Below are 18,920 nucleotides of genomic sequence, written 5' to 3'. Positions count from 1 at the left end.
GTCACTTGATGAGATCTCCCGTGGGGCAGGGTCTCACCTTGGCCCCCTCTCTGCCTTCCAGGCCCGGAAGACCTTGTTCACCAGGAGATCCAGGGGGGCCTGGGGGCCCCCTCTCGCCCAGAGGCCCTGCTTCTCCCGTCTTTCCCTGGAGAGGAAGAAGGCTCATCTTGAATGGAGGTGGCCTGGGGTGGGGGTCTGCCTGAGATCACCTCCCCCTCCCCCAAATATCCCCGAACTGGTGCAAAACTAGGGAGACCTGTGGGGTCCACTCTGACCTGAGGACCCACGACACCAGCTGGTCCAGGTGGGCCTGTCTGACCTTGGAAGCCCTGAGGAGAAACATTAAGAGGAGGTGTCATGAAAAAAAAACAAAAACAAAAACAAAATGGAGGTGTCATGGAGGGGAAGAAATGGAGAGCCTAATGGGGTCATGGGCCAGAGGTCAAAGGGTTTCTCACCAATTCTCCTCTAGGTCCAGGGTGCCCACGTTGCCCGTCTTTCCCTTGGGGGCCCTGAGGGACAAGGTGGGAGAGAGTTGAGGCACAAACAAGGAGTCCCCCCACTGCCTGGCTCCCCCTTCCCCCCAGCAGGGTGAGCTCACTTACAGGGGGACCCTTTGGTCCAGAGAACCCAGGAGGGCCTTGCAGACCTGGGAGGCCCTGAAATGGAAGCAGAAATCATTCACTCATCCCTCCCGCCTGCCCCTGAGTCCCACATAATGACAACAGCATGTTGGGTGCTTCCTGCAGGCCAGGCATGGGGTCAAGCATTCTATGCACAGGAAGTCATTTCATTCACCACTGCAGCCCTTTGGGATGGGGACTGTGGTTATTCCCATTTGATAGAGTTGGAAACTGAGGCACAGAGAGGTTAAGTGACTCACCCAAGGTCACACCGCAGGTGAATGGCAGAGCTAAGACTTGAACTCACAGCTCTCTGACTTCAGAGGCTGTGCTTTTTCTGCATTATAATGTCTCCCCACCTTCTGGGCTTGTCTCCTACCCAGAATCACACACACACACACACACACACACACTCACTCACTCACTCACTCACCTTTTCTCCAGGGAACCCAGGGGCTCCGTCCTGGCCCACATCACCCTAGGATGGAATGAATGAGACTCAGGCTGCAGAACGAACTCAACGAGGAGGTATTGGGTGGGACTTGGTGAGCCCGGGGCAGAGGGCCTGCTTGGGGGGCCTGACCTCCCACCCACCCCATACCTTGGGGCCTGGTTGCCCTGTGGCACCTGGTTGCCCCCTCTCTCCACGGGAGCCCTGAATAGAAAAGAAGCAAACATTGGAAGTGAGAGGGTAGACGAGCCTAGGAGATGAGGATGAGTCCTCTGGGTCCCCCCACCATGACTACCTGAAGTAACCCAAACCCTCTTCCCGCCCACTTCTCCTCTCGTAGCCCCTCCTTCCAGCCCTGCCCCCATTTTCTTACTGGTGGTCCCCGCTCTCCTTCCAGACCTGGCTGCCCAGCCTTCCCCTGGAATGTAAATTAGATGAGGGGGAAGCAGAAGAGGGTGATGGTGCAAATACACGACACAAACACACAAATGCACCCAGTCAGAGACCTGGAAAGATGCCTGCCCCACATTCATTTGCAAGCCTTTCACTCACACGCACGCATCAGTACAGCTTACACATGCAACTACGCAAAGATCACAGGCACCCAATTATATTACGATTGCACCTACAGGTCCACACATACAAGCGCATTTGCTCACACAGACACCTATTTATCACAGCTGCATGGTATGCACGCATGACTGCATGCCAACACAGCATGCAAGGGGGGACCGCAGCTTCGAGATGACACTCGGAGCCTGTCATGTAATATGTCCCTTGCACACGTGTCTATCCAGTGTAAACACGTATGTGCATGGATTCATGTGAGGACACGGTCCTGATAAACACAGCAGTATACGAACCCTCGTGTGCATATACACAATGTCCATTTACATAGCTACAGTGCACCTACAGCGAAACAACGCATGCACGTATACACAATCCCCCAGGTGTGCAGAAACACACACATATGTGTCTTTCCCTATTCTTTCACACACTTCGACATACCCCCTCACACATGTATGCCCATAGTCACACAACGTACGTGCAGCTGGTGCCCTCGTTCACCCAGTCACAGGCCCTTAGGCTGCAGCACCCAGATCCCATCTAATCTGTACTGAAAGGCACACGGGAGGCACATGCGTACACAGACACGCAGGCACATTTGCTGTAATGCCAGGTGGGATCACCTACATGTGCCCTGCATTGCACATGGCAATATGTGTGCACACAAGTGCTTCCAGGCATAGACACAGCCACCTAGGGCCCCACGTGCTATCACGCACAGCCATACACTCTGTTCCTCTCATGCAAGCCCTTCCCTCTCTCCTGACCCCTGGATTGCAACTCACCCGCTTCCCTTTTTCTCCTAATGGTGCCAGGGGCCCGGGAAAGCCAGTAGATCCCTGAGTAAAGAGAATGAGAGAGAAGACATGGGTGTGAGGAGTGGGTGACGTTAGCCCCTCACCGCATTCAGCCACCCCATCTTTTCAGGCATTTCCAGGCCAGTGATTCCAGAAAGTCTTTGGCCCCTCCAGCCCCAGTGAGCAGCCCCTCCCTTGCTCACTCCATTCCAGCCACACTGGCCTCTTTAATGCTACTCAGGTACCAGTACATTCCTGCCTCAGGGCCATTGCACTGGCTGCCTTTGCCTAAAATGCTCTTCTCTCAGATTCCCCACAAAGCCAGCTACTCCTCATCATTTAAATCTCATTCAGACATCACCTCCTTAGAGAAGCTTTCCGCCATCATCCTGACCACCACATCCTCAAGTCATGCTCTGTTTATCACGTCCTATTTTGTTTCCCCTATAATATTTGTATTGAAATGACCCTGCTCATCTGTTTACTTATTCAATGACTAGGACATAATGCTCTGGTCTTATTCCCTACTGCCTGGCACATGGTGGTGTCTTACTCAATACTTGCTAATTAACTGCCTCCAGTACTTGCTTTCCTGCCCATCGTCCCTTGACCTGGGGGAAAACATCATATGCTCTGATATCCCCTCTCACCCCTCACTGTGTTTTGAATCCGAGATCCATCACTAAATTAGCTGTGTGGCCCTGGACAAATGGATTGACCCCTCTGAGCATCAGTCTCCTTTGTAGCCTGGGGATACCAACAATACCTCCTTCACAAGGTTTTCGTTAGGATTAAATGGGATATATATAGAAAGTGGGGTGTTTTTTTTTAAAGGTACTTGGCACATAGTATGTGCTCAAGAAATATTAGCTGTCTTTGTTATTCATGCTGACTATTAGTAAGTGCTATGGACTGAATGTTTGTGTCCTCCCAAAATTCATATGCTGAAGCCTCAGTCCCTAGTGTGATAATATTTGGAGGTTGGGCCTTTGGGAAGTAAGTAGGTCATGAGGGTGGGGCCCTCGTGAATGGGATTAGTGTCTTTATAAGAAGAAGAGGAGACTAGATCTCTCTCTCTCTCTCTTCCTCTCTCTCTCTCTCTCTCTCTCTCTCTCTCTCTCTCTCCTTCTCCCTCTCCCCTATGTGAGGACAAAGACAGAAAATGTTCATCTACAAACCAGGAGAAAAGCCCTCACCAGAATCCAACCATGCTGGCACTCTGATCTCAGACTTCTGGCCTCCAGAACAAATTTCTGTGTTTAAATCACCCAGTCTAAGGTATTTTTACTCTAGCAACCCAAGCTGAATAAGACACTGACCTCAACCAGGCCGACATATCAGGCCTCCTGTAAAGTATTCATTGCTTGTTGCCCAAGACACACTGATCAGTCTTGGCCATGAGGCTTTGTTCTAACTCCCATGAATTTCTGTTCCAACAGGCTGAGTTCTGCTCTTAGTTTTGATACCTTGAGTTAATCCCAAACCTATTTATATCAGTTGCCCTTGCTATTGGGGTCATGTGACTTAATGAAACCTTACAAAAACTGATGAAATGTAGAAAGGGAAAAGAAAGATATCTGTAAAATCTAGGTTAAATGGAAAAGACTCAATGTAAAGGGAAGTCACTAAAAAAAAAAAACACTGTCAAATTAGGCATGGGCAAGATAACTGCTAGATCGAGATACTAAAAGTGTGGAACTCAAGAAGGATTCTGTACTCAGATTTCTTCCCAAGTGTCTTTGCGTTTCTGCTCCACTTTATGTAACAAAAAACTATAAATCATCAGTGATGTAATATGGGTGTGGTTTAGGCAGAAAGACATGTCTTACCAACAGCCTCATTCATCAAAACATTGGCAGCCAAATGTACAGTTTTACATAAGTACATTCTAAGTTATAATTAATTCAAGATATGTAAAATATGTATTTTTTATGATTCTCCTCCTTACTGACTTGTTTGAACCAACCTCAGTCATACCAAATAAGAAGGATTCTACAGTTTTATTATCGCCAAAATCATCAATTTTATCATCATCAAATTGATGAGGTAGATACTACTGGTATCTCCCTTTCGTAACTGAGAAAATGGGTTCAATAGACTTGTTCAAGATCATTTAGCAGGTAAGGTGTGACTTACTCAAGGTCACTTAGCAGATAAGGCTGGGTGTTTGAGCCTAAGTTTGTCTGATGCCAAAGCCCACATCTTACACTTTCAATGCCCCATGGGGTGGACAGCTCACACCCTCAGACCACAGCCCGGACCCCCAGACGTTAATCAGTCTTTGAACCCTGCCCTTGCCCACCACCCTCCTGGTAGCTTCTGACCTTAGGGCCTGGACGTCCTGGGTAACCTGGGAGACCCGGCACCCCAAGCTTGCCCTGCAGAGAGATTATGGGACAAAGGTCAGAGACTGCAACTTGGAGGTAAGTGGGGGAGGGGCAGGAAGGCTGGGGCATGGTTGCAGGGGTAGGGGTGGGGGATTCAGGGAAACATGGGTTCAAGTCCTGGCCCCTGCCTGCTAGGGGTATGTCCTTGGGCAACTCATTCAACCATTCCAAATCTCAGTTTCCTTGTCTGTAAAATGGGGGTAAAAAAGTCTGTTGCCTGTGGTGGTTACGGGGATAAAAATAAGATAAAGTGCATGGAATTGCTCTGTAATGCTGAGCTGGAGAATTGAAGGAGCTGAGAGCCTCCTGAAGTTGGAGATAAAAGAGCAGAGGGCAGAAGGCAAAGGGCCAGGGAACACCTTGCCTGCAGGCTAGAAGCTGGGGTATAGACTGGAGGGGGTGACCAGGTCCACTCACCTTCTCCCCAGCTGAGCCTGGGGGCCCCTCCTCACCAGCAAGCCCCACCTGCCCCTTCAGCCCTTCAGGACCATCCTCTCCCCGAGGACCTGGGGGTCCGGGTTGCCCCTGGAATAGAAAAGGAGAAGTCCTGACATCAGTCCCTTTGTCATTCCTGTCTTTGCCCCAGTTCACCCCCTCCCTCTCTTTCCCAAGTCCCCCAGATCCACCAGACCCCTCCTCTGGAGGTCATCTTACCCAATCGCCTTTAAGCCCTACATCACCCTTGAAGCCTGGGAAGCCATCCTCTCCCTGGGTGGAAGACAGTACAGAGATCAGATGTCAGGGCTTCAGGGAAGGGACACAGCCAGAGCCCCATTATTAGGGTTCCACCCTCAAGGAATCCCCTCCCTTCTCACCTTCTCTCCTTTCTCCCCCTGGAGGCCCCGGTTGCCAGAGGTACCCTGAAAAATATAAAAGCTCTCAGGTCCCCCACTCCCCCCACTTAAGAAGGGCCCCAGACTCGGGCCCCGGACTCAGTCCCTTGCCCTGAAACAGCCAGGAGAGTCCCAAGCGGATGTCAGACTGGAGGAAGGGGGGTGAGGGTCAGCCCCAGAGGAAATTATCTTTCCCCAAAGTCTGCTAGTATGGTGTGCAAGAGGCTGCCTCTCCCCCCACCCCTTCCCACTGGCAGCCTCCCAAGGTCATCTGTGTGGGGGAGTGCAGGGAAGGCCAAATTTCCAAGTAATTGATTCCCATCTCCCGGGGACACTGTGTCCACGGTTCCTTCTGGCAGGAGAAAGAGGATGAACATTCCAGGCCCCGGCTGCATTCTAAAGGCAAAGGAATGTTTCCCATTGTGCTGGCTACAATGCAACTCTGTGCCTGGCAACAAGGGGAGTCTGTGCTTGGCTACAGCAAGACTGCTCAGTGCAAGCCCAGATGCTGCTCCAGCCAAATTCTGGACTTGGGCCACAAGAAAAGCTGCACTTGGCTACAGTGTAACTGAGCTCAGCCACTAAAATGAAATTGTACTTGGATACAATACAACTGTGTTTTCACAATAGCATGACTGTTTCCAGCCACAGGGAGACACGATATTAACCGAACTCAGTGACTACAACAAAATTATACTTGGATACAATATAACTATGTGGTTTTGTTTTTGTTTTTTTGCGGTACGCGGGCCTCTCACTGTTGTGGCCTCTCCCGTTGCGGAGCACAGGCTCCGGACGCGCAGGCTCAGGGGCCATGGCTCACGGGCCCAGCCGCTCCGCGGCATGTGGGATCCTCCCGGACCGGGGCGCGAACCCGTGTCCCCTGCATCGGCAGGCGGACTCTCAACCACTGCGCCACCAGGGAAGCCCTAACCGTGCGTTTTGACAATAGCATGACTGTCTCTAGGCACAGGGCAATTCATTGGCCACAGTGTAACTGAGCTTGGCTACAATTGTTCTCTGGCCACGGCTACCATGTAACTAGACTCAGCAACAACATAGCCTTCAACTATATATAGAAAACCATGCCTGGCTACAATGGAACTCTGAGTTTGGACACAGGATTTTGTGGCCAGTTACAATAGAACCACCTCCTTGGTTATAGTGTAACTAAGCTTGTCTATAATGCAAAAATAGGAGGAGCCAGCTCTTGGCTACCATCAAACTCTGTTTTTAGACTACAGGTAATGGATACCTGTACTTGGCTACAATGTAACTGGACTCAGCTACCATATAGATGTGAATTCCAATGTCCCTGCGCTGGGTCAACAGTGAATCTCTATTCAGTTCAGCTCTCAGCTCGTCTTAGCATTCCTGGGCTTGCACATGGTATGGCTCTGGCCTTGAGCTTTCAAACAACCCTCTGCTTGATCACAGTGTGCTGACCTGGACCTGGACGTGATGTGTGTGCTTCCAGTGAAATGGGTTCAGCCTCTAACGGGTTTAACTGTTCTCGACTACGAGGTGACAACCATGCTGTACCGTTACCCTTTGGCTTTTCAGCTCCAAAGTAGCTATATCTTGTCACTTCTACCACACCTTGCCTGGGAGACTGATTCCTCTCATCACACACACACAGAAGTTTCTGATAGAGCTGGCTTCCAGAGGTCCATGCTGATGGATCAACCCTATCTGCAGGGAATTCCCTGGCAGTCCAGTGGTCAGGGCTCCGCACTTTCACTGCCGAGGGCCTGGGTTTGATGCCTGGTCGGGGAACTAAGGTCCCACAAGTCGTGCAGCACGGCCAAAAAAAAACCTCTATCTGCAGGTCCCAAGTATCACTTACCTTCACACCCCGAGGTCCAGGATAGCCCGGAGGGCCTGCCGACCCTGCTGGACCCTGAGATGGACATAAGATGAGTGCCATCCTGTTCTCCCCCCTCCATGTTCCCAGTGCCCTCATCTCTCTTCTCATTAATAGCCCCTGACTCCTGGCCCTGCCTGCCAACCCTCATCCCCAAATCAGCCCGTCTCCAGGTCACTTACCTGGGCCCCTTTCTCTCCTGTTGGGCCCTCATGACCTGGGTGACCCTAGGAGATAAACATTCTAAGTTGTCCGAGACCTGATATGCCATCCAAATTCCCAAGCCTCCCCACTTCTCCTTCCTCCTTCTCCCAGAATCTAGTTCTCACCACAGGGCCATCAGATCCTGGGAGGCCTGGAATTCCTGGGTTCCCAGGGGGACCCTGAAAGAAGATGAACAGTAGGGGGAGACAGAGGGTCTCAGAGCCTGGCCATTCCACCAGGAACGTCCCTACTCAGACATACAGCTACCTCAAGGTTAGAGAAAAAGCAGATCCTACTGGCCAGGAAACCTATCCTCAGCTCTTCCAAACTTGCTGTGTGACCCTGGACAAGCTCTCTCCCCTCTCTGTGCCTCAGAAATCCTCTGCTTCTGGGAGGGCTGAGACAAGGGATGTAAAAACAGTGTGAGAGACATGCTGGGGTGGGGGGCTCCCCAGCCACATCTCTTCCTTTAGAAGCACCTCCAACCCACAGCTCCATCTGAAGAGGTGTGGGTGTGGGCCTAGGCAGGCCTGAGGTGACCCCCTATGTCCTGCAAACCATTGACAAGTCCAGAGGCGGGCACTTGGCCCAGATAAGCCAATCAGATTCTCTCCTGAAATTTTGAGGTAAGGGATATCTTGCCTCATAGAAACTATGACCAGATGGATTTGGATAAAGAAACTGTAAGGTCATAAGGAACTGGGGACTGAAACAGTGACAGAGCAGCACAAGGGTGTGTAGAAACAGAAGTTGGGGTAAGAACAGACTAAGATGGAAATAGAAAGAAGCCTGTTTTTCATGGGAGATGGAAACAGATGTGCAGAGGAAGAAAGATGACACCACAAGACCCGAGACAAATGGATTTCCTGGCCCGTGAGCCTTGGTAATATTTTCTATGATTGGCTCCTGAGGGTTCTCCTCTCTCCTGACGATATCCCCGTCTGATCTAGCCTTGGTGCAGTTCTGTTTCTGGCCATCAACCCCTCCCCAGCAATGACATTTGGTAACTCTGAGCTTATTTAGGGAATGTTGCATTATCCAGGGCTTACAAAAGGGGCCCTGGTGGGAAGATTTTCCTGCAGGCAGAGTTGAAGAGAAAAGATGTTGGGGGAGGAGAGGGAAGGGAGGGAGAGTTGTCACTCACCTTCTCCCCAGGAGTGCCAATGGGTCCCTGGGGGCCGGGGATTCCCTGGAAATATTTTTTAAAAAGGGGAGAAGGAAAGCATGAGAAAGCGGCAGCAAGAACAGAGGCTGGGGAAGCCAGGAGCGGTCTATGACCTCCGCTGAGCGCCACGACACCCCGCCCCCTCTGTCAGGAAAGATAGCTCAGACCTGGGACCCGGGATTTCCCTGCTGTCCTGGGGGGCCTGGTTCTCCTGGAGGACCCTGGGGAGAAAGTGAGGGTTCTGTGAAGCTGGAAGGGATTATGGTGTTGAGGTGTCAGGGGAGTTGAAACGGGGGATCATGGGAGTGGACAAGGATATGGGTGGTCCTAGGGTCAGAGTGTCAGAACGCATCAGGGATCAGGACACATACCACATTTCCTTTGGCACCTGGAGCACCGTCACTTCCAACTACACCCTGGGGGAGGAGAGGGTGTGAGACCAGGGCAGACCCAGGCACAGGAGCCTGCGTCTGAGACACTGAGAGGCACAGGTGAAAAGGTGAGTGGACAGAGAATCCAGGCAACAGAAATGGACATGCAGAGGAGATAAAGGTGAGAAAAAGACAAACAGGATGTAGAGAGACAGCGACATTCTCACCGGGCGTCCCAAGGGGCCAGGGGAGCCTCTAGGGCCAATCAGTCCTCGGGGGCCCTGCAAGGAGGTAGGAAAGTTATTCCAGCATCACTGCTCTGAGGTCCTATGAGTGCTGACTCCCTCCCCTGTGCCAGGCAAGGGGCCCAGGGGTCCCTGATACTCACCGGCTCCCCAGCCTGGCCGGTGGGCCCAGGAGGTCCCTCTGCTCCCTGTGGGAAAGCATATGACTTGGGGAGGGGGGAGGTATAACCCTCAGAGAATCACCTTCTCTCATATCGGCAGCCCCTTCCAGGGAATCTCAGAGTCAGAGTGTGTGGCAGGATCCAGCCAACTGCGTATACGTGATTTGATTCAGGCCCCTGACCCCGATCCTGGACCTGCAATCCTGGGTTTAACCCCTTAACTCTAGTCCTAACCCCACAACTCTCAGCCTGTCTCTTTGAGCCCCACCGGGGTCTCCTGACTCTCCAGTGCAGACCTTCACCCCTCCCCCAGGTTCCTGAATGCTCTACTCCTCCTGTTCTGGCTTTCTAGCTTCCAAACCACCCCCTAACTCTCTTCCAAACTTACCTTCTCACCATCCTCTCCTGGGGGGCCAGGTTGCCCCACATGACCAAAGTCACCCTGGAGTGGGGAACACAGAGGGCAGTTCAGAGTCAACAAGTGGAGACCAGCCCCCAGGAAAGGAGATGGGGTATTAGGGGTGAGGACTCAGACCCAGGAACGGAGGCTCTGATATTGGGGGTGGGGAGGGTGTTATGAACATTGGGAGGGGGCTTGCATATGCGGAAGGGGTCTCACACACTCACCCTCTGGCCCTTCTCTCCAGGCAGCCCTGGCAAGCCGTCAAAGCCCTGATCACCCTGCACAAAGAAACATCAGCTGAGGGACTTCCCTGGGGGGTCCAGTGGGAAAGACTCCGTGCTCCCAATGCAGGGGGGCCCGGGTTCGATCCCTGGTCGGGGAACTAGATCCCACATGCGTGCCGCAACTAAGAGTTTGCATGCCACAGCTAAGACCTGGCACAGCCAAAATAAATAAAGAAATAATAAATATTTTAAAATAAATTAATTAAAATAAATTAGAAGAAAAAAGAAAGAAAGAAACGCCAGCTGAGCTTTGAATCCTCTATCCTGACAGTCCCTCCAAGTCCCAGGCCTGGCCCCATCACCTACCTTAGGTCCTGTGTCCCCTGGGAGGCCTCGAGCCCCATCTGCTCCAGGGCGGCCCTATGGGGGAGATGACATCATCAAGATATCTACTACCATGTATCGAGCACCTTCTTCATGCAGTGTCTTATGCTGGGGGCTTCTACATGTACCAATTTAACCTCTTAAATATATCTCAAACCCATCCATTATTCTTTAGCCCTAGTGCCCTTTCTCTAGTTCAAGTTATCATCATCACAAAAATTAAGAACACTCATGTTCAGTCTCCATTAATTTCCCTGCTGTATGTTCCTCATGGTGCTTTAAGACTATCTGGAGGGCTTCCCTGGTGGCGCAGTGGTGAAGAATCCACCTGCCAATGCAGGGGACACGGGTTCGGTGCCTGGTCTGGGAAGATCCCACCTGCCGCAGAGCAACTAAGCCCATGTGCCACAACTACCGAGCCCGTGTGCTGCAGCTACTGAAGCCCACACACCTAGAACCTGTGCTCCACAACAGGAGAAGCCACTACAATGAGAAGGCCGCACACCGCAACAAAGAGTAGCCCCTGCTCACCGCATGCTAGAGAAAAGCATGCATGCAGCAACAAAAACACAACACGGCCAAAAAATAAATTAAAAAAAAACCTATCTGGAATTATCCTGTTCATCATTTCCCCCAATGTGCCAGTCTTTTCTTTTGCATGTGCTGTTCTTTCTACTTGGAATGCCCTTCCTCTCCTTTTCCCCTGGTTGTACCTCAGATCTCAGTTCAAGCATCATTCCTCTGCAAGTCCTCCCAGACTCGGGGACTTGGCCAGATTCCTTTGTCACACCCTCAGTGTACTGTCATTCCCTGTCCTCAGTGCTCTTATCCCCCCAATGACACCAGCAGACCCTGGGAGCACAGAGCTGAGGCTCCTGTTGGGTGTTGGGAGATGGATAAGGGATGACCTGAGGACCTAGGAGTCACTCACCATCTTTCCCTGTCTGCCAGGGGGTCCACGAGGTCCCTGAAGTCCTCGGGGGCCCTAGAAGAGAAAGGAAAGGAGAAGAAAAATGTCAGTAATTGCAAGGGTAACCCCAGCTGCTTTGCCATTTTCCCCAGCTAGCACTTTATCCTGTAGCCCTGTGAGAAGACCCTTCCCATCAACCCTGTCCCCACCCCCACAAATCTCACCTGTGGCCCCATTTCTCCCATCTCTCCTTTTAGACCTGGATACCCAGGGAGACCCTTGGAGGAAGAAAGATAAGGTAATGCATTTAGAGGGAGTTTGAGTTAGAGTCATCTCCACTTATGTACTCCCCACTCCACACAGCCTCCTTACTCACCACGGGGCCTGGGCGCCCGGTGAGCCCCACCAGGCCAGGGGGGCCTTTCATAGAGAGCTGAAGAGACAGGGGAACAAAGCCATCATCAGAAGTTAAATATACACCTGTCTCCTGACTCTTCACCATCTCCCATCTCTGTCATTCTCTCAGTTTCCTCCCATCACCCCCTGACAGTCTCCCAGTTGTCCTCCACTCACCTGAGCCTGTTGCAGGACTGCCTGAGCCTGGACCTGCTGGAAGGAGACTGGGGGTCCTTTGAGGGAGCCTCTTGCAAACTGGAACTAGGGGGCAACTGGTAGTGAGGGAAGCCTCCAGGAAAGGCCCTCCTCCTTGGTCAGGATTCTACTCCCCAAGGCTGTGCCACCCTCTCTCCCTCTTACCGGTATCATGATCACAGTGCCTGGTAGACCCCGGATCCCATCAACGCCAGGGATTCCTGGGAGGCCAGCGGGGCCCTGAGAGAGGGACAGAGACAGAGGGGGATGGAGGTAGAGAGATGGAGAGAGGCAAGGAGGGAGAGACAGAGAAAGATGGAGGCAGGGAGAGAGAGAGAGAGAGAAGAGACAGACGGTGAGAGAAAGAGAAATGGAGGGAAGGAGAAAGAGTCATAAAAAGTGGAAGAGACAAAAACAGAAAGAGACAGACAGACAGACAAAAGAGAGAAGAGGAAACGGGCACAGAGACATAGGGAGAAAGACAGAGATGAAAGACACTCAGGGATGGAGACAGAAGGAGAAAGGCAGGGGAGAGCGCCCCCTCCCAGAGACAGAAGAGGAGACAGAATGATAATTTCCAGACGGGGAGGAGGAGGAAGCGGAAGGGTCAGAGCCAGCTCCAGTCGCAGCCATGCTGCCAACTTGAAACCTCACTCTCCCAGGAGTTCACACCGCACAGGAAGTCTCTTACCGGTAGACCAGGGTCCCCAGGGAATCCTGGCGGGCCAGGAGGACCTGAGGGGCCAACCACCCCCTGTTGGGGACAGAGGAACAGAGGTCATGACAAATGCAAAGTCTGAGCCAGGCTGACTTCCAAACCACCACTGACACTGACCCCATACTGACCTTCCTACCCCATCACCGAGCCACCCCCGGCCCCTCAATACTATACTGACACATATAAACCCCCAACTTTACATCTCAACCCCTATTTTTACTCATCTTTTGAGCCTCAAATATCCAATCGTCTTCAAATGATCTGGCAACATTACACCCTAACTCCCCAGCCCAGAGGATCAAATACCCCCACTGGAAGGAAAAGACAAGAAGAGGGGAATGCAGCCATGACTCACTTGGGGTCCTGGGCCTCCTGGAAGTCCTTCAAACTGCTGTCCCTGGGGGAGAAATAAGTGTGACCCCCATGCTAGCACAGACCCCGCCACGTCCTCCAGCCCCAGGCCCCTCACCTGTTCAATCACGGCTGGTTCTCCTTTTTCTCCCTTCTCCCCAGCGCCCTGGGGCAGGGGATGGAAAGAGAAGAGGTGTGAGCCCTGGAACTCAGACATAGAACTCTCAGCTAACTTACCTCCCACTCATCTCTCTCTCTCTCACACACACACACACACACACACACAGGCACGCATGCGTGCACAGCGTCCCCCCTCTGAGCTGTCTCTGCTGTCCTTTCTTCAACCAGTATGTTTTGAGCAGCTCATCCTCCAGTTTCAAGCTGGCCACGCTGCAGCAGGGTCAGGAACATGAACCCTGGGGCATACAGTGGAGTCCTCAACCTGGAGCTGCCTCTCAAAAGCTGAGTGATGTTGGGCCACTTATTCAACTCCTATGGCCTCACCTGCATAGCGTGTGGGTGAACGCCGACTGTATACATCCCACGGGAAGATAAAGAAGCTAAAACAATGCTTAGCACATAACAGGCACTCGGAGTAAGATGGTTAGGATTATTCACCTTCTCCCCTGTCCAACACCAAAGCTAGAACCTAGACACCTTCTCTGTCTGCCTTAAGCTCCTAGGCAATCTCATCTCCTGGCTGAAGATAGCATCTCTCCGCTGATGAGTCCCAAGTCTTTATCTCCAGGCTAGACCATCTTCCTTGAACTCCAGAATTTTCTAACCCATCACTTGCATTGACAATCAGACAAGGGTTGCCCGTTGAGCACAACCAAAATGAGATCCTTGACACTTTCCACCTGCTCCTCCGTCAGGCTTCCCCATCCTACTCAGTGGCGCCACTGTGCGTCTACCCGGTCATCTTTGAATTGTTCTCCACATACAGCAGCAAGAGCAAAACAGGGCACGTCCCCAATCTGTCCAACTTTTCTCTATCCCCACCACCACCGCTACCGCCACCACCCTCATCCAGGTCACCACTCTGTCTTGCATAGACTACTGGTTTCCCTGCTGCCCCTCTGGCTCCCCCTACAGTCCATCTGCTGTTCGGCAGTTAGAGAGAGCTTTGAAAACTCCCAAGTCAGATCGTATTCCATCTCAAGTGGCTTCTCACCATGCTTAGGCTAAAAACCAGATGAATCACCCTACCCACAGAGCCATTCATTAGCACAATGCCTGTCACATTAGCGTAGTGTCTGTAGATAAATATTTGTCAACTGCGCTGGGGTGGTGAGAAGGCATTCTAGGCAAGATAAAAAGAAAGCAAAAAAGAGAAGGCAGCTATGTGTGGCTCCAGGTAGGAGTCCCTCCCCCTGCACCTAACCCAGCCACCCAGACGCACAGGAAAGATCTGCAACTCAGTCCTCCATGACTGTTCTGCTGCCCGGAAGTGGGGGCCCATGGTGGGACCACCTTCTTCTTCTTCTTCTTCTCTGGCTAACTCAGTCTCCACGTTCTCCAGTTCAGTTCCACTGTCGGGGTCCAAGCTCTCCTGAGGACATTGGGACAGACCAAAGTTTACCCCTGGCCTCTTCATTGTCTGCCACCACCACTGTCCCAGGACCTTCCCTTCCAGCCTCGTCCACTTCCCACAACCTCTAGGACGGTGACGTTGCTGCCAATGGCCACAGTCGTGGTGATGACCAAAGGCGTGGGAGTTGGAGGCAGAGTTGGAGCTGGTGTCTCTGTCTTGGGGATGTCAGCGGAGGTCTGGAGGAAGGACAGAGAAGGTACCAGGTCTGGGGTCAGGACAATCAAGACAAAAGGGAGACAAAGGAGGAGACAGACTCTCTCTCCCAGAGCACCCAGTCTAGGGAGGGGGACAGAGGAGGATTCCCAAAAAAAAACATCACAGGGGTATGGGGCAGGGGGCTGGCCAGTGCAGGTGAAGGTGTGCTGGCTGGACAAGGACAGCCAGCAGGGAGAGCCCTTGTGTGTGGAGGAGGGGCAGGGCTGGCAGGTCTGGAAGGCCTGGAAGGCAGAGTGGGGCTGGCTCCAAAGCCCAGGGGTCAGGGTCAATGTCCACCCCTCAGGGCCAGACTCCCGGAAGCCTATCCCATATGTCCTCTCTCAAGGCAGATCTCAGCAGTCTGTCAGCCAGCCAGGCCACAGTCAGAGAAGAAGTGGGAGGTCCTCCTGGCCTGGACAGCTGCAGAGGAACTGGGTTAAGGGCGCACAGCAGGTGATGGGGGCCCAGGTGAAGGCTAAGGAAGGGGCTGAGAAAGGGTAGGCTACTCCTGGTGTCTCTGTTCTAGGCTGAAGTGATAACCCTTTTTCTCCCCACTGATGCGGCGAGCAGATGTAGTGCAACCAGGGACCCTCCAACCAAGGACCCTGACCAGTGGCCCACACCAGGGACACCTACCCAGTGACCCCCAACTAATGGCCCCCAATTATTCCTACAGCCAGTGACCCATTAATGACCCCCAATTAATGACCCGTGACAAGTGATCCCCACTAAGGGACCTAACCAATGACCCATACACACCTACGAATAACCCAAATCATTGGCCTCCCACCAGTTATTCCTATAACCAGTGACCCACCAATGACTTCCCAACTAATTACCCATCAGGGACTCCCAAACTAACCATCTCATCCATGACTCCCTGAAAGGCACTCCCCCAGCTAGTGACCCCAGCTGGTGATTCCACTAGTGCCTTCTAATCAGTGGTCCCCCACTGGGGACTTGCCCAGCTAGTGATCCTTGGCAGTGAGCCCCACACCATTAACCCTAAACTACAGACCCCAATAACACCAACAGCGGCCTCCATCAGTGACCTCTAACAGTGACCTCCAGCTAGGGAACCCCCGAACATCAACCTCAGTCAGTATCTCTCTACAATGATTCCCCCCAACAAGCAACCTCCATCAGTGTCCCCCCCAGCTAGCGACCCCCAATGAATACCCCTCCCCCATGACCCCAACCAGTCAACCCCAAACAATGACACACTAACTAACGAACCCATCGTTCACCCCAGCTAGTGGCTCCCCTTAAACAGTAGCCCTCATCAAGAGCCCCCTCATCATAAGGTACCCGACGGGGTGCGCTCCCTCTCTCTAGTCCCCCCGCAGAACTGGAAGTTGGGAGGGAGATATGAAAGAGCACCTAAGACAGGACCAGATCCCCCCCCCCCACCGACAAGTGATCGGTCAGCTGAGAGAAGTCAAAGGTCAGTTACTGGAGACAAGAGGCAGAGACCTTGCATGAGGCACAAGGGATGGGTGGGGATCAGAGGCCAGAAGCAGGGCGGTCAAAGAACAGAGGGGAGATACCGCAGACCCCTTACCTGGTTCTCCAGGGAGACGGGAGGTGGGCTCAGGGCCAAAACTTCCTTGTTCTTCTTCTTCCTGCCCTTCCCCTTACGACCTCGCCCTTTTTTCTTCCCTTTTCCCTTCCCCTTCCGCCGACGGGGAGGGGTTTCTGGTTCCCGCTGGGGTACCTGGAAAGAGGACTCCAGTCGGGTCCAGATTCCCTGACTGGAGGCCCTATCGCTCAGATCACCTGGGGTCATGCTGGCACATGGTCCATTGGTCCTATCTTTTATTTTATTTTATATTTTAAATTTTATTTATTTATTTATTTTTGGCGGTACGCGGGCCTCTCACTGTTGTGGCCTCTCCCGTCGCGGAGCACAGGCTCCGGACACACAGGCTCAGTGGCCGTGGCTCACGGGCCCAGCCGCTCCACGGCATGTGGGATCTTCACGGACCTGGGCACGAACCCGTGTCCCCTGCATCGGAAGGTGGACTCTCAACCACTGCACCACCAGGGAAGCCCTGGTCCTATCTTTTAAAGCCAGGGCTCACTCAGCCCTGGGACCTGGGGTCAAGGTAAATCATATGATGAGGGGCCAAGGGTCAGTTATGTGACCTGAAGTCAAGGTCATTCATGCCTAAGAACAGTTTAAGGGCAGGGGTCACTCAGCCCCCTGGGTAGGGCTCAGAATTCATTCATTCCTGAGACCTGGAGCCAGGGATGACTCAGCCAGCGACCTCAGGACAAGCCCCTTACTCACCCCTGTGGCTACAGGATCCAGGTCGTCGCAGCCAGGAAGGTACTGCTCACAGGCTCGGAAGGCAGCCTGAGGATCTGAGCTTATCAGCAGCTCCTGAATATCTCCCTGGGGAGACAGTGGGGGTCCAGGAAGGGGTCTGCAGGCTGACTCCGACCCCCATTCCAAGCATCAAGGTCTGGTGTTTTTCCACCCAAAGCAGGCTAAGTATAGGGAGGAGGAAGCCCCACCACAGCCCCAGAAATCCCTCTGCCCCAGAAAACTGAGAGGAGGAAGATTCTATCAGGGTGACACCAAACCACAACCACAAGCCACACCCCACAACCTCTGTCCCATCAGAGGCACAATTGTTCCTTCACTCGCGGCACATGGTGACACCTACTGTGTGCCAGGTGCCCTTCTAGGTACTGGGGATAAGGAGGGAAGCAAGATGATGAGGTCCCTGGACTGTCATGACACGCATAACAATCACCACATCGAAAACACATCTGTCCCAGAGCCACACGACTCCGTGCCTTGCTGGCATCACACACCATCACAACCAGCAGCGCCGTCACACATCACAACCTTATCCTTCCACCACAAGCCAAGTATGCACCATCACAAATGATCAGTTCATGGCTTTACAGTCTCGCAGGCACATGCCACAAAGATGCACCGTGATGCCCGGCGCTCCCTTCCTCAGCTTCCTGGCGCTAAGTTGAAGCTGGATAGTTCCCTTCTCCATTCTCTTCTCCAGATTCAGGCTGTGGACCAATCTCCCTCCTGCCTCCTGCCTCAGTTTCCCCCATCACTGAAGCGCTACCTCAAAAGTCTCCTCCCCGAGGTCCTGGGTCCCCAGCACGGTAAGTCCAGCCGTGCTGATGAATCGAGGTCCCTGGCTCAATACGGGGGGCTGAGGTTCACAGTCAGCCACCAGGGTCACCATCCCACCATCCACACTGACCGCCACACGGCGCCACCTGCAAGAGGACAGTCTCAGTGGGGGCGCGCGCTCATCTCACCTCTCCTGGGACTCCCACCTTCCCCATATTCACCTGCCATCCGTGAGGTTGACCTGCTGGGGGAGGGGGCTGAAGGAGTCACCTAGGAGGTCCAGAGCCGGCCCCAACGCCAGGCCCAGCTGCCGGACACCGGCCTCATTGTAGACGGATAGAAGGACAGACTGGTTGGCTGGCCGGCCACGCAGAGTGATCAGCACGGAGAAGCTCTCGGGAAAGTGCTCTGCTGGGAGGGCAGAGGGAAAGGGGCAGCTCAGATGGCCCGACTGTGACCCATGCTCCCACGATGAACCACAGCCCCTCTCACCCTGACTCACCTTGAAAGAGCTCCCACGTGGGGACACTGAGCGTGCTGGCCTTGCCCACCCTGAATGCCCGGTCGCCCTGCGGGACCCTCTGGGGGCAGAGGCCGGGACCCTCGGGGAGCCCAGCCTGGCCCCCCCGCACGCCCAGGGCCTTCAGCACATCCACAGGGTCTGCTACGGAAAGAAGCCAGGGTGCGGGGCAGTTACAACAAGCCCAGCACTCTGCGTGAGTGGCTCGGGTTTGGGGGACTCAGCCCCCCCCCAGCTATGTTTGTGGGTCAGGGGGAAG

The 18,920-nt window shown here is 53.2% G+C and overlaps 1 protein-coding gene across 7 annotated transcripts in view; it reads right to left on the bottom strand.

The window, feature by feature from the left end:
• The window catches only part of COL5A3 (collagen type V alpha 3 chain), a 40,155-nt gene that overhangs the window by 17,200 nt on the left and 4,035 nt on the right, over nucleotides 1–18,920 (bottom strand). For 4 of the 7 annotated variants that reach the window (XR_009563555.1, XR_009563554.1, XM_030879613.2 and 1 more), the window contains exons 2-39: nucleotides 18,644–18,805; nucleotides 18,363–18,552; nucleotides 18,131–18,287; nucleotides 17,329–17,433; nucleotides 16,600–16,752; nucleotides 14,906–15,019; nucleotides 14,652–14,801; nucleotides 13,368–13,415; nucleotides 13,254–13,295; nucleotides 12,872–12,934; nucleotides 12,346–12,420; nucleotides 12,163–12,246; nucleotides 11,966–12,022; nucleotides 11,814–11,867; nucleotides 11,611–11,664; nucleotides 10,662–10,715; nucleotides 10,296–10,349; nucleotides 10,057–10,110; nucleotides 9,651–9,695; nucleotides 9,490–9,543; nucleotides 9,263–9,307; nucleotides 9,059–9,112; nucleotides 8,871–8,915; nucleotides 7,852–7,905; nucleotides 7,705–7,749; nucleotides 7,505–7,558; nucleotides 5,641–5,685; nucleotides 5,480–5,533; nucleotides 5,243–5,350; nucleotides 4,763–4,816; nucleotides 2,427–2,480; nucleotides 1,448–1,492; nucleotides 1,225–1,278; nucleotides 1,057–1,101; nucleotides 606–659; nucleotides 459–512; nucleotides 276–329; nucleotides 38–145 (exon numbers count right to left, since the gene is read on the bottom strand). Coding sequence is in view for 5 of the 7 variants with exons in the window: in XM_030879613.2 (XP_030735473.2) it covers nucleotides 38–145; nucleotides 276–329; nucleotides 459–512; nucleotides 606–659; nucleotides 1,057–1,101; nucleotides 1,225–1,278; nucleotides 1,448–1,492; nucleotides 2,427–2,480; nucleotides 4,763–4,816; nucleotides 5,243–5,350; nucleotides 5,480–5,533; nucleotides 5,641–5,685; nucleotides 7,505–7,558; nucleotides 7,705–7,749; nucleotides 7,852–7,905; nucleotides 8,871–8,915; nucleotides 9,059–9,112; nucleotides 9,263–9,307; nucleotides 9,490–9,543; nucleotides 9,651–9,695; nucleotides 10,057–10,110; nucleotides 10,296–10,349; nucleotides 10,662–10,715; nucleotides 11,611–11,664; nucleotides 11,814–11,867; nucleotides 11,966–12,022; nucleotides 12,163–12,246; nucleotides 12,346–12,420; nucleotides 12,872–12,934; nucleotides 13,254–13,295; nucleotides 13,368–13,415; nucleotides 14,652–14,801; nucleotides 14,906–15,019; nucleotides 16,600–16,752; nucleotides 17,329–17,433; nucleotides 18,131–18,287; nucleotides 18,363–18,552; nucleotides 18,644–18,805 (2,795 nt within the window). In the remaining 2 variants the exon portion in view is untranslated. The remainder of the gene's footprint in view (nucleotides 1–37; nucleotides 146–275; nucleotides 330–458; nucleotides 513–605; nucleotides 660–1,056; nucleotides 1,102–1,224; nucleotides 1,279–1,447; nucleotides 1,493–2,426; nucleotides 2,481–4,762; nucleotides 4,817–5,242; nucleotides 5,351–5,479; nucleotides 5,534–5,640; nucleotides 5,686–7,504; nucleotides 7,559–7,704; nucleotides 7,750–7,851; nucleotides 7,906–8,870; nucleotides 8,916–9,058; nucleotides 9,113–9,262; nucleotides 9,308–9,489; nucleotides 9,544–9,650; nucleotides 9,696–10,056; nucleotides 10,111–10,295; nucleotides 10,350–10,661; nucleotides 10,716–11,610; nucleotides 11,665–11,813; nucleotides 11,868–11,965; nucleotides 12,023–12,162; nucleotides 12,247–12,345; nucleotides 12,421–12,871; nucleotides 12,935–13,253; nucleotides 13,296–13,367; nucleotides 13,416–14,651; nucleotides 14,802–14,905; nucleotides 15,020–16,599; nucleotides 16,753–17,328; nucleotides 17,434–18,130; nucleotides 18,288–18,362; nucleotides 18,553–18,643; nucleotides 18,806–18,920) is intronic. The other 3 variants (XM_060297158.1, XM_060297160.1, XM_060297159.1) reach the window with 2 other exon arrangements.

Source organism: Globicephala melas, chromosome 3 (assembly GCF_963455315.2).
Source record: "Globicephala melas chromosome 3, mGloMel1.2, whole genome shotgun sequence".
Lineage (NCBI taxonomy): Eukaryota > Metazoa > Chordata > Mammalia > Artiodactyla > Delphinidae > Globicephala > Globicephala melas.
Note: the sequence above shows the minus strand (reverse complement) of the source record. Positions and strands in the feature narration are given on the sequence as shown.